Source organism: Anopheles moucheti, chromosome 3, assembly GCF_943734755.1.
Source record: "Anopheles moucheti chromosome 3, idAnoMoucSN_F20_07, whole genome shotgun sequence".
NCBI classification, from domain to species: Eukaryota; Metazoa; Arthropoda; class Insecta; order Diptera; family Culicidae; genus Anopheles; species Anopheles moucheti.
Genome location: NC_069141.1, coordinates 22661209 through 22681797, shown reverse-complemented (window position 1 = coordinate 22681797; position 20589 = coordinate 22661209). Strand labels below are relative to the sequence as shown.

The 20589-nt window shown below is 42.1% G+C and overlaps 3 protein-coding genes across 4 annotated transcripts; 2 read left to right on the top strand and 1 right to left on the bottom strand.

Annotated features, from left to right (window-relative positions):
• Window positions 1–5018: 5018 nt before the first annotated feature.
• LOC128300984 (aspartate aminotransferase, mitochondrial) lies at window positions 5019–7769 on the bottom strand. Of its 2 annotated transcripts, XM_053037263.1 has the most exons (4): window positions 7719–7769; window positions 7476–7620; window positions 6223–6730; window positions 5019–5875 (listed from the first exon to the last, which is right to left on the bottom strand). In XM_053037263.1, the coding sequence occupies exons 2-4, from the start codon at window positions 7562–7564 to the stop codon at window positions 5180–5182; spliced, it is 1293 nt and encodes a 430-aa protein (XP_052893223.1). In that variant the 5' UTR covers window positions 7565–7620; window positions 7719–7769; the 3' UTR covers window positions 5019–5179. The 2 variants fall into 2 exon arrangements, with proteins under 2 accessions (XP_052893223.1, XP_052893224.1); XM_053037264.1 differs by lacking the exon at window positions 7719–7769 and having other exon boundaries at window positions 7476–7706.
• A 581-nt stretch (window positions 7770–8350) lies between these two features.
• LOC128300717 (N-alpha-acetyltransferase 40-like) lies at window positions 8351–9031 on the top strand. The gene has a single exon (XM_053036882.1). The coding sequence runs from the start codon at window positions 8351–8353 to the stop codon at window positions 9029–9031; it is 681 nt and encodes a 226-aa protein (XP_052892842.1).
• An 813-nt stretch (window positions 9032–9844) lies between these two features.
• On the top strand, window positions 9845–12247 carry LOC128303976 (U6 snRNA-associated Sm-like protein LSm4). The gene is made up of 4 exons (XM_053041085.1): window positions 9845–9928; window positions 10007–10048; window positions 11727–11825; window positions 11918–12247. The coding sequence occupies exons 1-4, from the start codon at window positions 9926–9928 to the stop codon at window positions 12230–12232; spliced, it is 459 nt and encodes a 152-aa protein (XP_052897045.1). The 5' UTR covers window positions 9845–9925; the 3' UTR covers window positions 12233–12247.
• The last annotated feature ends 8342 nt before the right edge of the window (window positions 12248–20589 follow it).

Genomic DNA, 20589 nt, shown 5'->3' with positions numbered 1-20589 from the left:
TTCGATTCCGAAACCGCAAAGAAGGCTGGCCCCTGTGCTCTGAAGAACGGCCGGGCAAGCACGACGTGCTGTAGGATAATGATGATGTTCGGTGATGTAGTATGAGCTTCCAGGAGAGCATTTTTCTTTTCCGTACGCTTCTTGCAGCTAGCGATCTCGGTACGAAAAACAACGAGCGGTGGTTAGAGAAGCGTTTCTGGTTAAATTTGTACGAAACAAGCATCAGTGTGGGAGAAAAGTTATATATTTAATTCAATAAACTAAACAAAAAATGGCTCTGACTGATTGACTTCCCTTCGAGACAGTTACTAGATAAATTCATTGTTCTGTTTTGATACCGTGTTATTGTATTATCATTTTTTTCATGAACAAACTATTCACTGTATCAACACCAATCTGTACGAAACTTAGCCACATTATTAACCTTTTAAAAAGTTTACAAACTATTATATTTTAATTGTTAGTAAATTAAATAATCATTAAAAGAATTTATAAAATCTATCATAGCTTCACGAGTTGGCAAAACAAACTTCAAAAGAAACTGCTGTTGGTCTTGTTTCAAGTAATCCTCTTTGGCACGGAAAATAATGAAGAAGGCATTGATATTATGAAAATAAAACTTGCTCTGTAACACACACCAACAAAAAGGGACAATTAAATAATAAACAACAGGAATACGAAGCATCACACACCGAAGGAACGGCAGAAGTTGAAACTTTTGTTTTTCATTGTTTTTTCGAACATTTAAAACCACGTCACAGGTTAATTAACTGCAACAAATGGAACGTTACATTTGTTGTTCAGAGAAATCATAAAGTCAATCAGAAGATGTTCCACGTACCCATACTGACACGAGCACAAACGTAAAAAAAGCATCAAACCGTAAACACTAGCAAGAAACAGTAAAGTGTGTAAAGTTGGTGTTTCTAATTAGCGAACTAAAGAGTAGACAAAACAGGACAAAAAACATTCGACACACCAGCCCCAGTTGTCCAATATTTGGACAGGAAACGGTGAGAATCACAAACAGTGTTACAAAAACTTATAACGACAGACAAACTTGGCAACGATTGTGGAGTTTGCATTGATTATTTTTGGCTTTTAAACATGAAACGAATCTAAGCGATCAACTCGTAACGATCTCAAAGGGACACTCCCTTGCAAGAAGAATATTTGGAAACAGCGACCGCGTTGTGTAATAGCGAAAAGAAAAAAAAAGCAAAGAAAAAAACATAAAAATCCAGAAACTAAACCATTGATGTTAACGTAAATGTAATAGAGTATATGGAACACCTTGGATAGGTAATCTGTTTTAAAAACTAGAAGCGGTGCGTACGATCCGTTACAGCAGAGTTACAGCGTGATTTCTCATGGAGGCGCATGGTCGCTCACACCGCATATAGGTAGCTCAATTGAATGATCACGACGGGGTGGATAGGTGCTATTACACCAGCAGCGAAATGCCTCAATAGCCGATTTCACCGTACCGTTTTTCGCGTAGTTTCATTTCACACCGTAACTCACACCCATTTCAAACAGTTGTGTGCCAATTATTAGTAAAAGTATCAGCAGCCCAACATATCACACCGTGAACTTATCGAATCGGTTTACTCCATGCATTGATCCATTGAACTTAGTACCAGTAATGTTATATTTTCATATCCCGCTCGTAGCTATTTACTGTCCTACATATCTCCAGTTTGGAGCATTTTTCAAACCGTCTGTTACCGCACGCGTCTGTGTGTGAGTGTGATGTATTGTTTCAGAGATAGAGTGCGATGGTATCGAAGGTTACCTAACGATCTAAGTGTACATAGGGATTTTTTTTTCCACTACCCACATATCCTGTAAATGAGACTCCGTTTTATGCTTCCTGCGATGGTTAAAAAAAACAAGGATGTAAATATGCGCGTAGTTAAGGAAAAACTTTACATGGTGTTTTAAAACAAAAATGCAAAACCTTTACATACACGTACATGATGGCAGATAGATGCAACCCCGCAAACTACTTGGTAGATTTTATAAGCCACCTGTTTCCCTGTTCCGACCTTTTTTTTTCTTTGTACCGATCCCGTTGACACAAAAAAAAACAGGCCACCAGACCAGAGAGTAGCAGATTTGTACATATTTTAATCGAAGAGGAAAACAAAACATCTAACAATTTACAATGTACGAAATTGGCAAAATGTTTGGACCCCCGCAAATGGTGTACTGTACAAACCGAAAGTGTGCAAAAATGTGTGCCCTGGAAGTGGAAATTTCAACTAATTTCTAGAAGAAGCGAAAAACAAAACAAAAAAAGTTAGTGGAAAACATTCGCTACACACAGTTTGGGTGTAACAATTCACATTGCGCCCCTCGGTTTTGTGCAAGGGGGTGGAAAAAAAAGAATGATAAATCATCGGAACTCATAAAACAATAAAGAACAAACAAAAAAATGCGTCGGAAGAGCAAAAATTGTAATGTTGTTGTGTACAAATAAGAGGAAGCAAGCAAAACATTATATGAAAAAAGAAAAGTCAAACATGGTCTGTAAGTTAGGGCGAAAACATAGCAGAGAGTTAGTTTAAACGGCAAAGAAACAAAAAAAAATAAAACAATAAACATCCAAAACGGTTTGGAAATAATAAAAGAAACAAAACAACCTGTGTTTAAAACTGTGCTGGATTTGTGGCTTTGTTTTTCTTTTTTGTTATATCTGTCCTACTAGTGCGAAATCTCATAAATTTAACTTTACCGTACACAACTGCTGCAGCTACCTGGGAATAGTCGTAATTTTAACGCAAAATGTTAATACGAAATCATGCGAGCAGAAAACTTGCGCCGCTGGAGCACAATTTAACGCTCGCCCAAGCATAAGACACCATCATTTTGTCGACTTTACACTAATCGTTCGGAAAATGTTTCCCTCCCTTCCGAAAAACACCGGTTGGCGTTGTCCACAGGCATGATGAATAATGGTTTGATCGTGGAAAATTTTTCTCCCCGGGCGAGTTGGAAAACTGACCACCATCAATGGCTCGCTTGGAGGTACACAGTATCCCCGGGTCCGTCCATGGGAACCGGACAATGTTGACTACCCGGTTTTCGCCACACCAGCCACGCAGCTAAACTGCAACGCTCATTGCAATAACAGCAGTTGGGTGGAAAAGTTTTTCCGCTTTCCGGCAGGATCTCACCACAGTCGGGAGTGTGTTGTTTCTTTGCCGTTTCAATGTTGCCCGCCGGCCTTCCCGTGGCATTATTCACACTCTCGCCAATGGTTGTAGTGCTTTTCTTACTTGCACACGTATTTAATTATTACAAAAACCCACATACATGGCTTTCCTAATGGGGCGATGCATGTGCCGACCGGGACCGGCCGAGGGGCTGAGTTTTACAATTATGCATGTTTGCGTATGTGCGGTTCTATTTGTTTGAGTACCGTTACTTTACCTGTTTGATTGTGGTCGGTCGATGGTTGAGCTTTCTGTTTAATTGTTTTGGCCGCACAGTACTTACACGCGTAAGCCCTATTTGTGTGTACCGAATTTTGGCAACACTTATAAAGTAAGTCAATTAACGAAGTAAGCACCCCAGGCCCAATACACCTGCATTTACGTTGCTTCATACTGTTTCAAATTTAATTAATGCACAGTAAAATCACAATGGCACACACGAATGGCAAATGTAGAATGTCTCACTGAACTTTGAAGTTGTTTAATAAATGACGAATGGATTCTGTTGTAATTAGATCCATGACTAATTGGGCTCGTAAGCTGCACAAGTTTTGCGCTAAAATTAGTTCTTTAATGTGCGGTAGTTTCGGTACGTCCATGCGTATCATCAATCAATTAGCATCGCCCCTAATTATTTTACGCGTTTTTCTCCTGCTAATTACATCACGACGACAATGGGTAGGAATAGTTTCATTATTAATGGGGATTTTACCGAACTATTATGGTGTGCGAGGTGTGTGTAATAGTGAGTGACAAATAGTTCATAAGTTCCAAAGGGATCTAAGCCACACATGATAATATCGACTATGTCTTTTTGGTGGAGTTGTAATGATGAGCCTACCGAAACGAACCTCAAATGATATCATTGGAATTTAACTCAAAGATTGTTCTAGAAACTCTTCATACAGAGCAAGAAAAGGAAACATATACACGGCTTCTGTCGATCTCTGTAGTACTTCATTGTACTTCCTAACCGCAATTCGAGATTAGGATCCAAAATACGTGTTCTCTTTTAAATCACTGAGTTTCCACCTAGGTTATGATCCGAATCCGAAGTAAGATTGAATACGAGTACCTCGATACTTGATACATGATTTTGTTGTTTAGATTATATTCTTGTTCGTTCATCTTCTGTCCAGTTTTTTTAGAAAAAATGAAGGGAAGAATAAGCCAAGTCTCTAAGCCAAAAAGATTCATATGCCAGAGTTTCGAACTCTATTACTAATGTGTACCTGGCTAAGACCAACGTAATATATCAACATTTCGGATGTACAACAGTAACATACTCCTTAACCATTTGATTTAAGGCAGTGATACGTTAGACGTTATGCTACCAGCAGCCATCTATTTTGGGTTTAAATACATCTAGTTTAATCTCTCCCTTACACAATTCCACTACCATTTTTCTTTTCTATATCTTCACTAGCTGTTTGTAACTTTTTTGCTGTGTTTTAACATCCTTACACATGAAATAAGGCGTGCATGTCACTTATAGTGTTTAAAAAGAACACAAAAATAGATCTCCAAAGTACATGCTAAGAAACCAAAAACCAGAGTAACAAAAATGCCTTTGCCAACCATCAATTTCATTGATATGAAGAAAGCTCGTGGTGTAATTTCTAATTTCACTTTTCTTTTCTTTTGTTTTTGCTGGCCCAAATCCGTCCGTATACACAATCGCGCAACACGTATTAAAAACGCGTTGCATAAATTAAGCCACTAAAGTGCTACGCTAGATAGAAGGTGATACAAAAATGCTTTTCCTAAATACGTTCGCACATGCGCACTGCGGATTGTGTGTTGCGGATTTCTGTTTCCATTTTCCATTCCAGTATAATATCGTTGTAAAGCACTGTAGATCCTTGATAAAGAAAAAAATGCATTCTAAATGCATTCAATTTCGCTCTGCGTCAAAAATGTGTTAATCGTCGGTTCGATTCGGGGTTTTCGCTATAGAACGTCTACTTCGTGACGGCATGGATAGCCTCGGCCAGATACGCCACATTCTTCGAAGTAACGCCAGCCATCGAAATGCGGCCATCTTTCGTCAGATAAACGCTGAACTCTTTCGTTAAACGTTCGCACTGTTGCTGGTTCATGCCGGTGAAACAGAACATTCCGATTTGGTCGGTAATGTGGGACCAGTTGCGCGATGAGCCCAGCTCTTTCAGGTTGTTGCGCAAAGTTGAACGTACGGAGATGATACGATCCGCCATTAGCTTCACATCGGCGAGCCACTCCTGGCGCAGTTGCTTGTCACCGAGTATTTCCGACACGAGGCGTGCACCGTTGATTGGTGGGTTCGAGTACATGGGACGAATAATAATCTTAATCTGGGACATTGTGCGATCCGCCTCATCTTTGCTGCCCGTAACCAATGAAAATGCTCCCGCTCGCTCACCGTACAGACCCATGTTCTTGGCGAAACTCTGGGCCAGCGCAATCTGGTGACCATCGCGTAGGAAAGCGCGCACTGCCAGTGCATCCTTGTCGACGTCACCGCTGGCAAAGCCTTGGTATGCCATGTCGAAGAATGGGAACAAATTGCGCTTCTTAATGACAGTCGACATCTCTGCCCATTGTTCCGGTTTCGGATCGACGCCCGTTGGGTTGTGTGCGCAGGCATGCAATAATACTATGGATTTTTCGGGAATTTTCTGAAAGTTGAGAAAAGAACAAACAAAATTTCATAAATAAATGTGATTCATCCAATTCGACCATTTGAACCAAACGAAGACAAAACATCCGGCACAAACAAAGCACACACATACCAAATGCGCATACCATTGCATTGGTCAATAAAAGGGTGCAAACAACTTGAAGCAAAACAACATTTGCGAGGCCATGGCGTACTCGATGAGATCGAGCACAGCTGATAATGAGACGTACTCTGACGTCGCACCATGTGCGCTACCATCAACCCATTCACTACGCGAGAAGTGGCGATAATAGGGGCTTTCGTCATTGCAAGCGCCACCGATACAGATTCGTTTGCGCCACTTACCGACAGATCTTCCAGCGCTCCAGCGAAGTCAAACCCGCAGGTCGATGGATCGTAATAACGGTACGACTTTACGTTCAGTCCCGAATGGCGGAAGATCGGTCCATGGTTACCCCACGAGGGTGTCGGCAGGTAGATATCCTTCGGTCCGGGGAAGAAACTGGCTAGAAAGGCACCACCGATGCGAAGTGCTCCGGTACCACTGATACCTTGCACGGTTGCATTCAGGCCATTTGCGACATGCTCGTTTGTTTCACCGAGCGCTAGAAGGATGCTGTGTTTGCAAAATTCGGCCGTACCACCGATTGGTGAATATTCGTGATCGAGCTGCTTGTCCGCCAGACGCTTCTCGGCCTTTTTCACACTCGGCAGCACGAAGGGTTTGCCACTGTCGTCACGGTACGCACCAACGCCTAGGTTGATCTTTTTCGGGTTGGTGTCACGCTTGAAGGCTTCCGTCACACCCAGGATAACGTCCGGTGGTCCCATCTGTACACCACTCCACCAGGAGCTAAAAGAAACATTAAACAAATTATTAGAAAATTTTTGTTCATATGAAAGTAATATAAGAAAAAAAAGTCTGATAATAGTTTTGAATGTTAAACATCATCTGAATGTTTAAAGGTGTTTGATTAACGTGGTAAACTGTAACACAAATACGTAAGTCTTATCCGTATTTGCTTAAAACATTATCAAGCATCGGTAAGATAACATAAATATGAAAATCTCCTATTCGCACCTTCTTAACAGTGTAATGTGGGAGAAAAGCGGTTGATAATGACACAGCAACATGATGATAACTTTTTGGGTAACAACAGATTAAAAAAGGCCATTTCACGCTATGCATACTAAATGCCAGACAAATCAGATTTGTTGTGTAATCGGCTTACATGTTTTTTGCGTGTTTAGAAAAATATTACAAGATCGATTACAAAACTGTAACAATTTAAATACCTTCCAGCAACAGAAATATAGTCATTGGCCTTAGTTTGCTTTCACCGTGTGTTATTTATAGATCCTTCACTAGAAAAACCTGACCATACTCCGTTAGGTAATCATTGAACCATAAATACCACTCATCCAACGTCATCAACTAGAGTGCGTTCAGTTCTGTTCGCAAACACGATCACGGCATCATCTACTGACTGCCATGACCTTGCCAATTCGGTCGAAGGTCACTAATGGTGCAGCGACCCTATCAGCTAATCCTAATGCCGGTCAATGCAAACCGTCGAAGTGATAAAACGCATTCTTACCTGGCCCGCACAGCCAGCTGACCTTGGGCTGGCATCACATTTCGCAACAAAACAGCTGAGCTGCGTTGGAGGGCTTTCGAGCAGGCCATCTTTTCCGGAACGAAGAAACGCACCGCTTTTCACCGAGAGAACCACAGAGTAATAACTGGAAAACAGATGGAAGCGACACGGCACGGTTGATTGTACTGTTTGTGGTCTACCGCTTAACAATCTTGGGTCGTTTGCCTAGCGTTTCCTACTCACCGATAATGGAAATCGTTATCAGAGCGTTATCAAAACACGTCCCGCTTTTGACAACCGGAGAAAACACAGACCATGGGTGAGAATCGTGCTGGCGGCCATATTGACAACGTGTTTGACAGTTGCGCGCCGCATGGAGAGTGCACAATGGATTGTTTTATTGCGCAGAACGTGTTTAATGTTCCTGTTTCTTACTAAACTTATAATTTGAGCAAAACGCAAGAATTATTTATACGAAAGACACGATCGCATCTCGCAAACATTTGCCAAGAAAATTACATGATTTGTTTTGTGGTTTCAATGGTCCAACCTTGTGTAAAACATTTTTGTGCAATGATGTGTTTTTGCGTTTTATTATTTCAATTATAGTTTATCGCATTTGAAATTAATAAAATATAAATTATCGATCACAGTCCTGAACTTTAATTCAACTCCGGTACCAATTATTGATGTGAAGATTCCAACTGTCAACAGCAAAAACCCCGTTAGCTTCAATCGCGCATTTGGACAATAGCGGCCATTCTCCAAGGAGTCGCCAATTTCCACGAAACTAGAACAATGGCCCGCGAAACGTGTTGCCTCGCGAATGAATTGTTCATATTAGTTTTGTGTTGTGCTTCGACTCAGTTGCCAAGATGGTTGAGTATATGGTGCCGTCCGGTATCAGTGGTAAAAAATATGCCAAATTTCAAAAGGACTATATTAATTTGGCTGCAAAGCATCCAAACCTCAACAATGCCATCCCGGAGTGTCGTGTATTTCGCTGCGTAGAAAACCAACGGCACGTGGAATTCAACATCATGTGCAAAAGAAGACAGGATTTGGAAACATCGTTCATGGAATGGGCGTACGATCTTGCGGAACGCAACTTGAAGCAGAAATATCTCGCCTTTGGATTCCGTTGGCAGAAGAACACCTCCTACAAGGATCTATTCCTGCAGTGGGCGCGCTACTTGATCGCTTACGAGCCATCCACCTTTCTTCCGATTGGTTATGTGTTTTTCCGGTTTAACATCGCAATGGGACACACTGCCATAACCATTCACGGTTTGCACGTGGACAAAAACTACCAAAACCTAGGTTTGGGTTCATATCTGATGAAGACGCTCGAGGTACTTGCCCATAGACTTGGCGTTGAGCTGTTGATCATCGGTGCGGCTAAGCGAGATATCGCCCTCAAAAGATTCCTCTATCGATTGGGTTTTACCGAGGAGAAAAAGGAAGCTTCCGTCAACTCGGAGTATGAGGTGTTGGTAGCACCGACTCTGTGCTATGAGATTATGAAGAAACATCAAAAATCGCTGCTCCTCCAATAACTGCTGCAATAGAACACTATTCAGCCAACTGTGTAACATGAATCATTTTCAAACCAGATCATTTAATTTATCTGAGCTGTGTACAGACTTTCGAAAAACATGAATTTTCAATAAAGACCGCCGAGCAAAGAGAAAAGATAGACATTTTCCATTGTTCAAAGCTTGATGAAAAGGAAGTTACGTTTAATAAATATAGAATTGAACATCATTACATAGAATTGAATTTGTTTTGATTTTAATATCGGCCGAGTTCTGTTCAGGATAAAATGAATTCTACAGTAAATTTGAAGGGCACTAATGTCTCATTTTGATTTCGGTATGATAGAAAGTTCGGAACGTCCCTTTAGAAAGGAGGCTTTAGGTTCGTGAAACGATCTTGTTCCAAGATCGATCTCACGTATTGTTTTTCGTTAAGACGGCCTCTGGCCGTATCGATTTATTATTTTACCACATAGCAGGATAGTCAGTCCTTGGTCCGCTCCGTTCGTGTAAAGACCGGCTCCGCTACCATCATGCCACCGGGCCGCCCCCGATCTCACGTATTATTGGATAAACATTTGTAAGAACTACTGTGTGAATAAAGAATACAAAAATTCAATTAAATACCTCCACAAGTGCACATTTTTCTTCACATTTTCATACGAAATTGTAACCGATGAGATTACGCGTTCTTCAAACAGGTACAACGGCGGCTCAGAGGTCTGCTTGTTTGATGTACAACCTACGTGAAAATATTTTCTTGACTGTTCACCGTACAGCCAGCTGTCAAGTCATGTCTGACAGCAAAGATCCAATGTCAATTTGCATTTGTTTTGTTTAGAAAACGGGAAATCATTTGCCGCTCGGTGTTTGAGAAAAATATTGCTTCTAATCGTGTACATTTTAGGATATACAATGGTAATAATGCTCCCATTTAATGTATTTTAGTTGCGTGTCGCTTTATTCATTTTAATTTTGTTCTTACTGTACTTTTAGCTTCCGCTATCCTTATTGAAAACAGCACAGAGTCATCCTATGGTAAGACGGTGTTCCGGTAGTTGGTGGTTTAGTATATCGGTGATATTTTCAATATTTTTATACCTGCTGTAGTTCCACAGTGTAGTTCCATAATAGCAGGAGAAGTTCTCTGGAATTAGCAGAATTACTCGTCTCGATGTGGCAGACAGTGGATCACAAGCGGGTTTGCCGGAATGTGGCATAATGAATGACCGTCTAGCAATGGCTTTATTTGCTCAATGTCGTTTTGTCAAATGCTGTGCATGCAGCACAATAATTAGGCCAGATTTGAGCATTGATTAGGAATGTTTTATGCATCCTGACCTGTACTGCATACCGCCTAGCTGCATAATGAATTTATGGTTGATCGATTGCAATAGAACCAGAGCCAGTACCGCAATCAGCAAGTTATCCTTTTGTTGATACGGCAACCGAAAATTATGGAATAGTAACTATTCTCTTTTATGTATTGTTATATCATGTTATTGTACGTGCCTTTAATTGGAAGTTTAGATGTTTATTTCGCATTGTGCTGCATCTGTAATATTCTTCTAATCACTGCCCATCTTTGAAAATCTATTCTATCACTTACATTACGTTAGACCCACGATTCTCATTATTTTTTCAAGAATAATTTTTACCTGGATAGGTTTTCTCATCGATGGTTGGTCTGGCTGTGTTACAGAAAGTGACATCGCTATTTACACCGCAGAATTGACACAAAACCCCATCTGGACCGTAGCTCGGACATATAAAGTGCTAACATATAGTCTAGTGTATCACATAAGGCAGGCATGAACTTGTAGATTATTACCCCAAGAAGAAGTTTTCTCATTGATATTGTAGCACAAACTAACCGTGTTTTATTAAATCTTGGTCGCCTTATTTTAGACTTGTCTGAGATATAGTTGAAAGCTAGTGTTGAGGACATGCTTTTAATTATCATGTCCCTGAACATTTGAAAGCGAATCTAGCATAAACGTAGTTTATTCACCGCGATCAAGCCCGATCGAATGAATGAACTTGATAAATTGACTAAAACCCCTTAAATACATATAATCTTGTTAGCAAGGAATGTAATAATAATATTATCTAGTAAGTTTATTATCAAGTATATAATTGAACTAGAACGCTTGAAAAGGCTTTCGATCGAAAACTTTGGTACCATGGAAAATGTGAATCTTCTTTTCAACAACACGCTTTGCTTATTATCACGAACAGGCGATCCTAACTTTATTAAAACCGTGCGTGTTCATCGTATCTACCTTCATTTTACTACATAAATTATATCATTATAATTTATTATTTGGTATGCCAATGATCATGCCGCATCCGCCGTAAAAAGCACATTTTCACCAATCATAATTTTCTCCTCCGTTTGATGGCTTCCAATTTTGCATATTTTTTAATGTTGATCAAACGAAACACATTTTCATTTAAGTTGTAAAAAAACCGCGAGAAACATAACTATAAAATAGTGCCATTTTGTTCATGGCTATAACGCCACACGATGTGACGCATCCTATTCGCCTATCGTGGAAGGAAGATCTCCATTTGTAGTGCTCTATTCATTCACCGTCCGGTCGGGTGTCAATATGGCTCGTAAAGATACTACATTATTCGCTTCGTTTTTGTCTGTTTTCTTCGCCAAATCTACACCTTTCGTTGGCGTGCGTTCGCGTGCATTCTTCGCGTGCAGTTGGTGGAGCTGAAAAATGGCGAAACATACAACGGACACCTGGTGAGCTGTGACACCTGGATGAATATTAATCTGCGGGAGGTCATCTGCACTTCAAAGGTAAGCATTTCAGCGAAGATGTTTTTCTGCCCGATGCCGGGCAGCATTAGAGATTAAATAAGCAAAAAAAACCTTCACTTCTCTGCCTGCAGGATGGTGATAAGTTTTGGCGTATGCCGGAATGCTATATCCGGGGCAGCACGATCAAGTATCTGCGCATCCCGGATGAAGTGATTGACATGGTGAAGGAGGACATGCAGTCGAAGTCGCGCAGCCGGGCCGAGATGAACAAGGGTGGACGGAACCAGAACCAGGGCCGCGGTGGCGGCGGTGGCGCTGGCGGTGGTGGAGGCGGTGGGCGAAACAATATGAACGCCAACAATCGGAACACCTTCGGTGGCAATCGGGGCGGCAATCGGGCCGGTCTCGGGAACCCAAATCGAAACGCACAACAAAACAAGAAATAAAAGGCTGCTCAAAACGCGTGGAATTGGTTTAGTGGTATAAAGATTGCCTTCTTTTTTTTTGTTATTGTGTTCGGCAATTTGCTAAGGTTTCTCGGGTGGACTATTTTGGGAAGGGGTGGCAGTAGACGAGGCGGTCGTGTGGGAGGCCAGTAGCAAATTAAAGTTACCCTCGAATCGATCGATCGATCGTTCGGCAATATGGAAATGCGGTAGAAGGACGGTGGTCGGGTAAGGATGAAACCAAACAAATACCCATTTTATGTACGCCGAAAAGACACATCCAAGGGAGGAGGCGGTCCCATGCGTCCCGTCGCCTTATTTGGTCGCACGGCTCATCCGACCAGCGGGTGTTGCTGTTGCTGCTCGTACGCTTAACATCTCGTAAGAAAATGGAAACATTCATATTCATAACTAAAACGGCAGTGAACGGTTGTAGCGGCGACATGGCGTCCGTTATGGATAGTTTTGGAAAATTTAAATGTGTTATTATTCGCTAGTTTAATTTGCAGTTCTGTCTCATTAGCATCTGTTTTGGGGCGTGAAATGCGTCAAATTGGGAGTTTGCGTATGATGACACGAATGCGTGTGTAGCGGGGGGATACATTTGCCAAAAACCGAGTCAGTTTATAGCAAAATAGTAATAAATTGTTAGCAATCGTTTAAGTAGGGAAAAGGTATGTTGACAAGATAATTTATCTTGTTTTCTACATTAGGTTGTCTTGTTTGTTTGTCTTGTCTATTGGTCATTAATGTGTTCTGGGTTGTGTAATATAATTAGCACAATCGTGCTGCTCAACTGATTGCGTTGCAATCGTTGCAATGATTTAAAATGATTTAAAAGTAAGAAAAAAGTAAGCAAGTAACCTTTTTAATCTGATTTTCTATAATGATGCTTTTCGATTGTCGAGCACAGGCAGGCGATCAGATATTCGAGCATGATTTAGAGATGGGAATAACAAATCACGTGAAGAAATTCTATCACTATGAATGAGTTGCTAGACACCGTGGAGCATAAAATCCCAAAGCATTTGATTCGGGAGTTAAGTGAGTCAAGAATGATTCAAATAGCTATTCATCGACAATATATCAGTTGAATAATTGGATTGGCAACCTTAACAAACTTATAACTCACGTTCTAGGCAGATTTGATACACTTACTGGTTGTTAAACAGTATCCACATAACTATTCGTGTGAAAGATGCTTTAAGCTCTAATGCTTCAAGTGTCTGGAGCTTAGTACTTTGATCTTAGCAATAGAGGGTCAGAGGAACTATTGATACTTGCAGCTACACCAAGAATGCGGCAGAGTATTGATGATCCTGAACACAATGCCTTATTTTTCGTAGATTTTAGACTGTAAATGTCGTCTGTGAGAGTTCTGGATATACATTTCGATATCTATCGATAAGCGTGATATATTTTGAAAATAGAAGAATTGAGAGACTCAAACGATGGGGGATTCCAACATTTTATCATCATCATTTGGTTTGGTAATAACAAGCGCAGTTTTTAACTGCAATCTACACACGCATAGACGTGACTATATAGAACAATTGATGGCTAAAGTTCTTTCATGATAGCCACTACTCTTCTCTCCACGGAATTAACATTTCGATCGAAAACGTTCTTGAACAATTGTAGAATGAAATCCTTCAATGTCAAAAACTCGAACTATAGTTGGTGGTGAGTCAAACGATCGGCATTGTACAACCCACAAGCTGAGATGCTTAACCATGTCCGAAATGTCTTCCAGATGGAGAATAAAGATTCGTGGCTTTACGGATATTCGTCACACCTTTTGTGTCCCCAGCAAGCAGTGGTTCCTTTTTATTTTTTGGAGCTTAATCATCAAACCATCGTTTGCGGTCATTCCTGGAAAGGTCGAATGCTGCGGAACATTTCAGTCCATCGGAAAAAAAAGAAAAATCGACCTGCCTGATGATGGTCAAAGTGATGTGTACGTTCTTTGTACAAATTTCAAATCCCGCACCGGGCAAGAGCGACAGAATACATAAAATATAATAGACCTTTAAATCGCAGATGAAAACCTTCCGAAAATCTTTTCATCGGAGTTGCGGTGTGGCGATGAAGGTGGGGCTGTGGTGGGGATTCCACTGTCCAGCTTTGAAAGCTCACGTCACGGCCGGACGTGCGGTGGAATAAGCGAAGATAAATTTAATTTCTTTTTGTATAAATTATTCTGTGGGCCTTCTTCGCGCCTGCTTCATTTTCTTCCCCCGGGAACCGACCGTTATTGGGGGTGTTCTTCTTCACAAAACCGTTCCCTGAACAGCTCCACAAGAACCGGGGCGTCGATGATGCCGCTTAACTGATTCTCAGGTGAATAATCGTGCCCGGGTCAGGCGAGGCTTCGCAGTTGGGTTCTTTCTGCTTAAAACGATACCCCACCAAACAGAAACAGGGTGGATCGATGTGATTTCGGGTGCTCTATTAAAATTAAAAATATGTTCATATGCTCCCCTTAAAGCGGTTTAAAGCGGTTTCATACTTTATTGTAGTTAGTCGAATGAAGTTTTTAAACATTTGACTCCTAATCCAATTTATACTCCAACACATCCTACACCCTGTGGGCAAGCTCGTGTGCGCGTACACAAGAGCAAGATGGGGAAAAGCTTGATAAGTCCGTGGCGAATGTTGCTCTTGGAGCCCGGCAATCGTGCACAATCTCCTCTGGAACGAATCGTTTACCAGGGCAACGTTCAGAACCTTTTAAAATACAGCCATACATCGATCGAAGGAGTCACGCACGCAGCCACCAACAGATACAGAACAGACGAAAGCGTAGCGTTACCTTCCGTTGGGTGCGTGATGACCGGGGAAGAAAAACCAAGACGACCAAGTCCATCCAACCATGCCAACGATCAAGGGGTGGAAAAAAAGGGTGGCCATTGCCAAGAAGGAAGAAAAAACAATAACAACAGCAACGGACCGCGCATCGTGAGCGTGTGAAGTGGGAAAGAGCGAGAATTAATCGTTTGAAATCTGTTAAAAACGACACCTCGACCAAATTGAATAAAGGTGCCTGGTGTGAAATGAAAGGAAACCGGTTTTCTTTCTTCTCAGCGTCGCCCCGTGGCCCGTTCTAGGGCTGTTCTACCCCGCGCGTTTGCTGCTTCGTTAGTGCGCTATTCTTCCATTGCCCCGTAGGATCGACTTCGACCGATCGGCTACGCTGGGTCGTTACGCGATCGCCAACCCATTCCTTCGGGATGCTGTTTGCGATTTTTCCACCTCCCTGTGCCGCTTGTTCGTCGGCGGGCGGAACCGATCGGGGAACAACACGAATCGGACCAATGTACGTGAATATGTACCCATTGTTCCCAATTGTAAGGCCAGCATGCAAGCAGATTCGCGGCGATCGACACTCGTTGTTTCTGGTTCGAAGGCGAGATGTTGTTGGTCACGTTTTTACATCGTACTTAACTCGTCGGGATCACACTATGCGCGGGTCACTATGGGGCCAGCAAGGGAAATGAATTTATTTTGGTTTAAGGAAATAAGGACATCTTTAAACTTGCTGTAAGTGGATAATATTTCACGTGTTAAACCATGTTCAATTTTTTGATTATGTCCATAAAAATGTTAAAAATGATCACAAGGATAGATCGATAAACATAATTTAAATTAAACTTCTATCGATCGTCTTCAACTCGCAGCTCTAGACCGAAGATCGTTTTCCCAAAAAAATGATAATCAATAGAGAAAAATAATATACTTCTAAATTAATTTCTAAATAGTACAAAAGATCAGAAGATAAATCAAATCATTTGTATGTCCACCAAATCGTGCGACACTGGTGCACTGTGTGAGCATTTTCATCCTCGATCAGCTTCACCGAGGTTTGCGAGAATGAGCATCATTCCCGACCGTCCCAAAGCGATCCCGTGATCGAATGTGCTGGAAAGCAATGGTTTTACATAAAAATCTCATGTACTGGTGGACCGGTGGTCAAGGGGTCCACAACCATCAACCAGGAGTACCGGTAAAGGTTTGCCGTCTGTTCGCGCGTTGAACTCTACCGTTTCGCTTCTGCACACACTTCGACGCGCAGAGCCACATGCAGTTTCGCAAAGTGGCCAGCGAAACATAATGGGGGCAAAAAATGGGATCGTTTCCGAATGTTTACCCGTCGTTGGTCCGTGTGTTTCCGTGGTTCGTTTGTAATCAGCGGAAGGAAGGCAGGGGATGAACCGCGCGGGCGTTAGGTGTGATTTCACACCAGTCTCCACATCCGATGCTATATGATTGTACGCGTGAGATAAAGGGTTCTTCGCGGGTAAGATCGGGATGAGTTTCAGACCTAATTTAGCCAGATTATGTCCCAAATGGACATCCTCACCCCGGTGGCCCGGTGAATGTGCCGGACGCGGACACACACGGAAAGCGAAGAAATCCCTATTAGGAAGCGTACCATAAGCTGCACGGTACGGCAATTCTTTTCTTTACATATCTGAAGCCAATTTATGGTGCGACCGCTCTCCGATTGCAAACGGATCAATTTCATCCAGAACTTACCGCAACCATTTCGGGCAATGTGGAAGGTGGAAATTGGGCGAGAACTGATCATTTGCTGTGCTGTTTTTTCGTGCTCTTGTATGTTGTAATGTATGATACCAAGTTTTTTTTTGAAAGTGTTTGTTCGATGTTTCGTGCAACATGAACGGCAGATGACAGCGCAGGGAAGACCTTAGTTGGGTCGAAAACACATAAAATTGCTAATCGATGAATATCGATCGTCAGACGCTGCCTTGCGCACTGGGATGGCGCGTCGGTGTTTGCGCATTACCATCCGACACCCAGCGAAGGTGTGCTGCGTCCCATTCTGATGTCATTCGGTTGATGTATGACACCTACCCCCAACGGTAGTGTTGGCTCTGCGATGGCCGAACGACACCAAAAGGGAAACTCGAGAGTAATCAAAGTGGATGAATTCCTGACGTATCCTGCCGAAATAAATTTACGGCGCACCGGTTTCTGAAGGTGTTGGGGATTTGCCCTTCGGGTTCGTCTTTTTTGAGCTTTTTAATTTGCCAATCGTGTGCGTGTTTTAAAATGCTGTTCCAGCGGTTGTTATTGCATGTAATGGAACGCTTTGCACGTGGTAAGCCAACGGATGCATAATTTTGATGGCGAGAGACGATGATGGTGTTGCGATGAACATTTCGGAGAAAACACAGTTCGTTCGTTTAGACCGCTGTAGGTTTCCGGGCAATTTATTTTTAGGAGATACCTTAAAAGATCTTTTTAACTGTTCTTTAAGGACGCCCAGACCAATCCCAAAGGTTTACGCAAGGAAAGAAATATGTCCGCAGCCAATTAGTTTTTAAGCTTTGTTTCCTGTGTTCTTAAAGCGATATTAAAATATTTCTATTAATTATCAGAAACATCTCTTAACGGTGAGTTAAAGAACGCAGGAAGGAGAAATATTTGGTGCAATTGAAGCGAATCCATCCACAGCGGAAGTACGCGTAATGGGCCAGTAAACGCGTGGTAAGATCGAAGATCATTTACTGCACCAAATTGCGGCTGTACAGCAATGCTTTAGCAAAACGTTCATTTCAATAACCAGCCTTAAGCGCTTCCGCCCCCTATTATGCTGCATGTGTGGCTGGAACCATCAATTAATTCAAAATAGATTCCCGAAAACTCTCCCCGCTTGTAAATGATAGCCCCAAAAATGGTGGTTTCCCATCGAATGGAACCGGGCTGACGCGTGTACGAAGTGCCCCTAAAGGATGCCATTAGCTTCGATCGAGGGAGGTACTTCAGAAGCTACAAAATAATTGCCTAGAATCACTCGTGCCGTGTGGCTCGTGCAGCAGCAGCAGCAAACAGCACAGCTGGCTGGAAGGATGTGTGTGCGCTGGTGGTAAAGCTCAGCCGAAGAAGAAATCCAATCCGATTTGCGATTCGGCGGTTCAAATCCCAAAATCTCGTTTCGAGCCCAGTCAATGCCAGCGAGAAGGGGGGTTGAAGCAATCGATCCACTGCGTCAAAATTACCACAACAAAACCCCGCGTTGATTAGAGGGGTATCCTGCAAAAGCGATTCGAAATTATTGCACCATAATCACATAATTACCCATCTGGGTTTCGGGTTCTCGAACGCTTGGTCGATCGTTCTGGGTTCATCGTTTCGTGCTTCAACTTCCTGCCATGGGCCCTGCACCCTGCAGCACCCGTCGAACGCGTGATCGTTTGCTTTCGGTGATTGATGGAACCGTGCGCGGCTGCGGTTGTTATGGCGGTGTTCTCGTCTTTCTCCGGGCGGACTCCGGTTCCGAACAGTCGGTATCAATTTTCGAATCAACCCGGGTTCATGTGTGCTGTTCGGAAATTTTAATTTATTTTTTTTTTTAAATTTTTAAATAACAAGTGAACAACAATTTTTACAATTATCCAACGGAGTCTAAAGGCAAGATGCCAATTCTAATTAAAAATATAATAAACAAGTATTATAAAAATAAACTTAACCTTTATTAAAGTTAATATTCCTCATACTTATCAAGAAGCTCAAATTGAGATGAAGTAAGGGTGTTTAATCGTCCGCCAGAAAGGAAAAACAAATGAATAACGACGCTGCTCGATGTAGGGCCAGATAAGTAAGTAGGAAGTTGTGTAAATTAGTCACCATAGAATAAATTTTAAAGTTATTATGTTTTCAATCAAAGTAGTGGGACTTGCAGAAGAAGGTGGACTAAATAATTCATATAGGTTTGATTGATCAACAAATTATATTCCATGATTTCACTGATATTATACTTGTTTAGATTCACTATAGAAGATCACTCTGTGTAAGCAGAGCTCCAGACTCGTTGTCCAACGCTAATTCGACTAAAAGCATGTGTTCTGACATAATATCCCCTCACCCCTATTGCTAGAAGAGTAAAAAAATATATTTCTGATTTTTCCACGACATAAAATGAGTAACTCACTGTAAAATCCAACCAACTTCGGGATTCTCCTACACACACCGTACCTTATTTGGGTACGCACACCACCTCCAAGAGCTATCTCCAAAGAGCATCTCGGAAATCGCGCTATCTGCTTCACAATCGCAGACCGGGCGGATTGTGGTGGAATTCCCTGCGTCCAATTCTGGCAGACATTTGTCTTTTTGTCACTTTCGAAAGCGCTTTTCGTTTCCCCTTTGTTCACGATTCTCGCTTCTAATGGTGCGGCATATTCTCTGGTGGTGCGACAGTGCCGCCACCAACTAACTAACGGACGTTTTAAAATGCGTTCTGCTTTGTATTGCGCCATATTCCGGGGTGTTTTGGTATTAACCCATTAGAATGTGTTTGTGGTCCGCATTTTCGAAAGAGCAGAGAAAGAAAAACAAACGTTTTCGATGCATTTTTGGGAAGATTCTTCTCGCACCGCACCGGATGAAATAGAATCCGTACACGAATTTCCTTATTCGTGCATTTGTTACGATTCTGTTCGGTGTGTTGACTCTCTTATTACGCCTGCACTGTTTCTGGCTGTGCGTATAATATGCGCTATGGTTGCTGTGTTTTCTTCCCCTGTTTGGTTCATGCTTTAAGTACGTTTCGGTGTAAGGTTTTAGTATTGCGTTCGCTTACTTTTTCCGTACAACCTGAATCTGTCCTTTGAAGGTGTCGTTGAAAATGGATTTTCCGTGTTTCTTTTTTCTTCGCTGTTTACCTCGGAGCGACGGAAATGAAATGAAAGAACTTTAGCTGCATTTTTTAAACCTCCTTATTGCCGCCGTTCACTCAATTCCCTTTCGGTACAATTCGGGGTAAAAGCTTCCTAGCTAACGCTTCCACCGTACAGAATCGCACCATTGAAGCCAGTTGAACAGTTTATTGATGTGCATCAATGCAGGCATGTGGTGTGCATGCCCTGGCGGACCCGGTAACCAAACCAGAGATGCATTCGTAAAATGTATTTGGACAATGTGCGTTCAAGACACCATACCATCGAGTCCACCCAAAAAAAAAAGCGAAAAAAGAACACCAAAAGTGAGAACCCAAAAGCAAGAAGCAAGTGTCAAAAGGGAAGCCACACAAAATATTACGGCACGTACGGTGCAGGCGGAGAGCAGCAGCAGAATGAAATGAATCGAAACGGGCAGGATTTCAGTTGCGATTGAACGAAGGGAAACGCTCGAGGGCCGTGTACTAACACGTATGGCGAACAATGAAGACGAAGCGAATTGAACAGAAAGAAGCGAAAGAAGATTCTTCAAAGCGTCACCCAAAAGAGCGTGGTTTGTAAAATGATCTTTCGTTCGTGTTGTTGTTGTTCCGACGTGTCCTCTTGTCCTTCGCCCTCTCGAGCATGGATTTATGCTTCCTTTGTGTGACTTTC

Coding starts and splice junctions, on each gene's coding strand:
- LOC128300984 (XM_053037263.1), bottom strand. CDS start 7,564: ATGGCCTGCTCGAAAGCCCTCCAACGCAGCTCAGCTGTTTTGTTGCGA. Junction 6,731..7,475: donor CAGCTGGCTGTGCGGGCCAG/GTAAGAATGCGT, acceptor TGTTTCTTTTAG/CTCCTGGTGGAGTGGTGTAC. Junction 5,876..6,222: donor GAGCGCTGGAAGATCTGTCG/GTAAGTGGCGCA, acceptor CTCAACTTTCAG/AAAATTCCCGAAAAATCCAT.
- LOC128300717 (XM_053036882.1), top strand. CDS start 8,351: ATGGTTGAGTATATGGTGCCGTCCGGTATCAGTGGTAAAAAATATGCC.
- LOC128303976 (XM_053041085.1), top strand. Junction 10,049..11,726: donor CAGCACAGAGTCATCCTATG/GTAAGACGGTGT, acceptor CTTCGCGTGCAG/TTGGTGGAGCTGAAAAATGG. Junction 11,826..11,917: donor AGGTCATCTGCACTTCAAAG/GTAAGCATTTCA, acceptor CTCTGCCTGCAG/GATGGTGATAAGTTTTGGCG.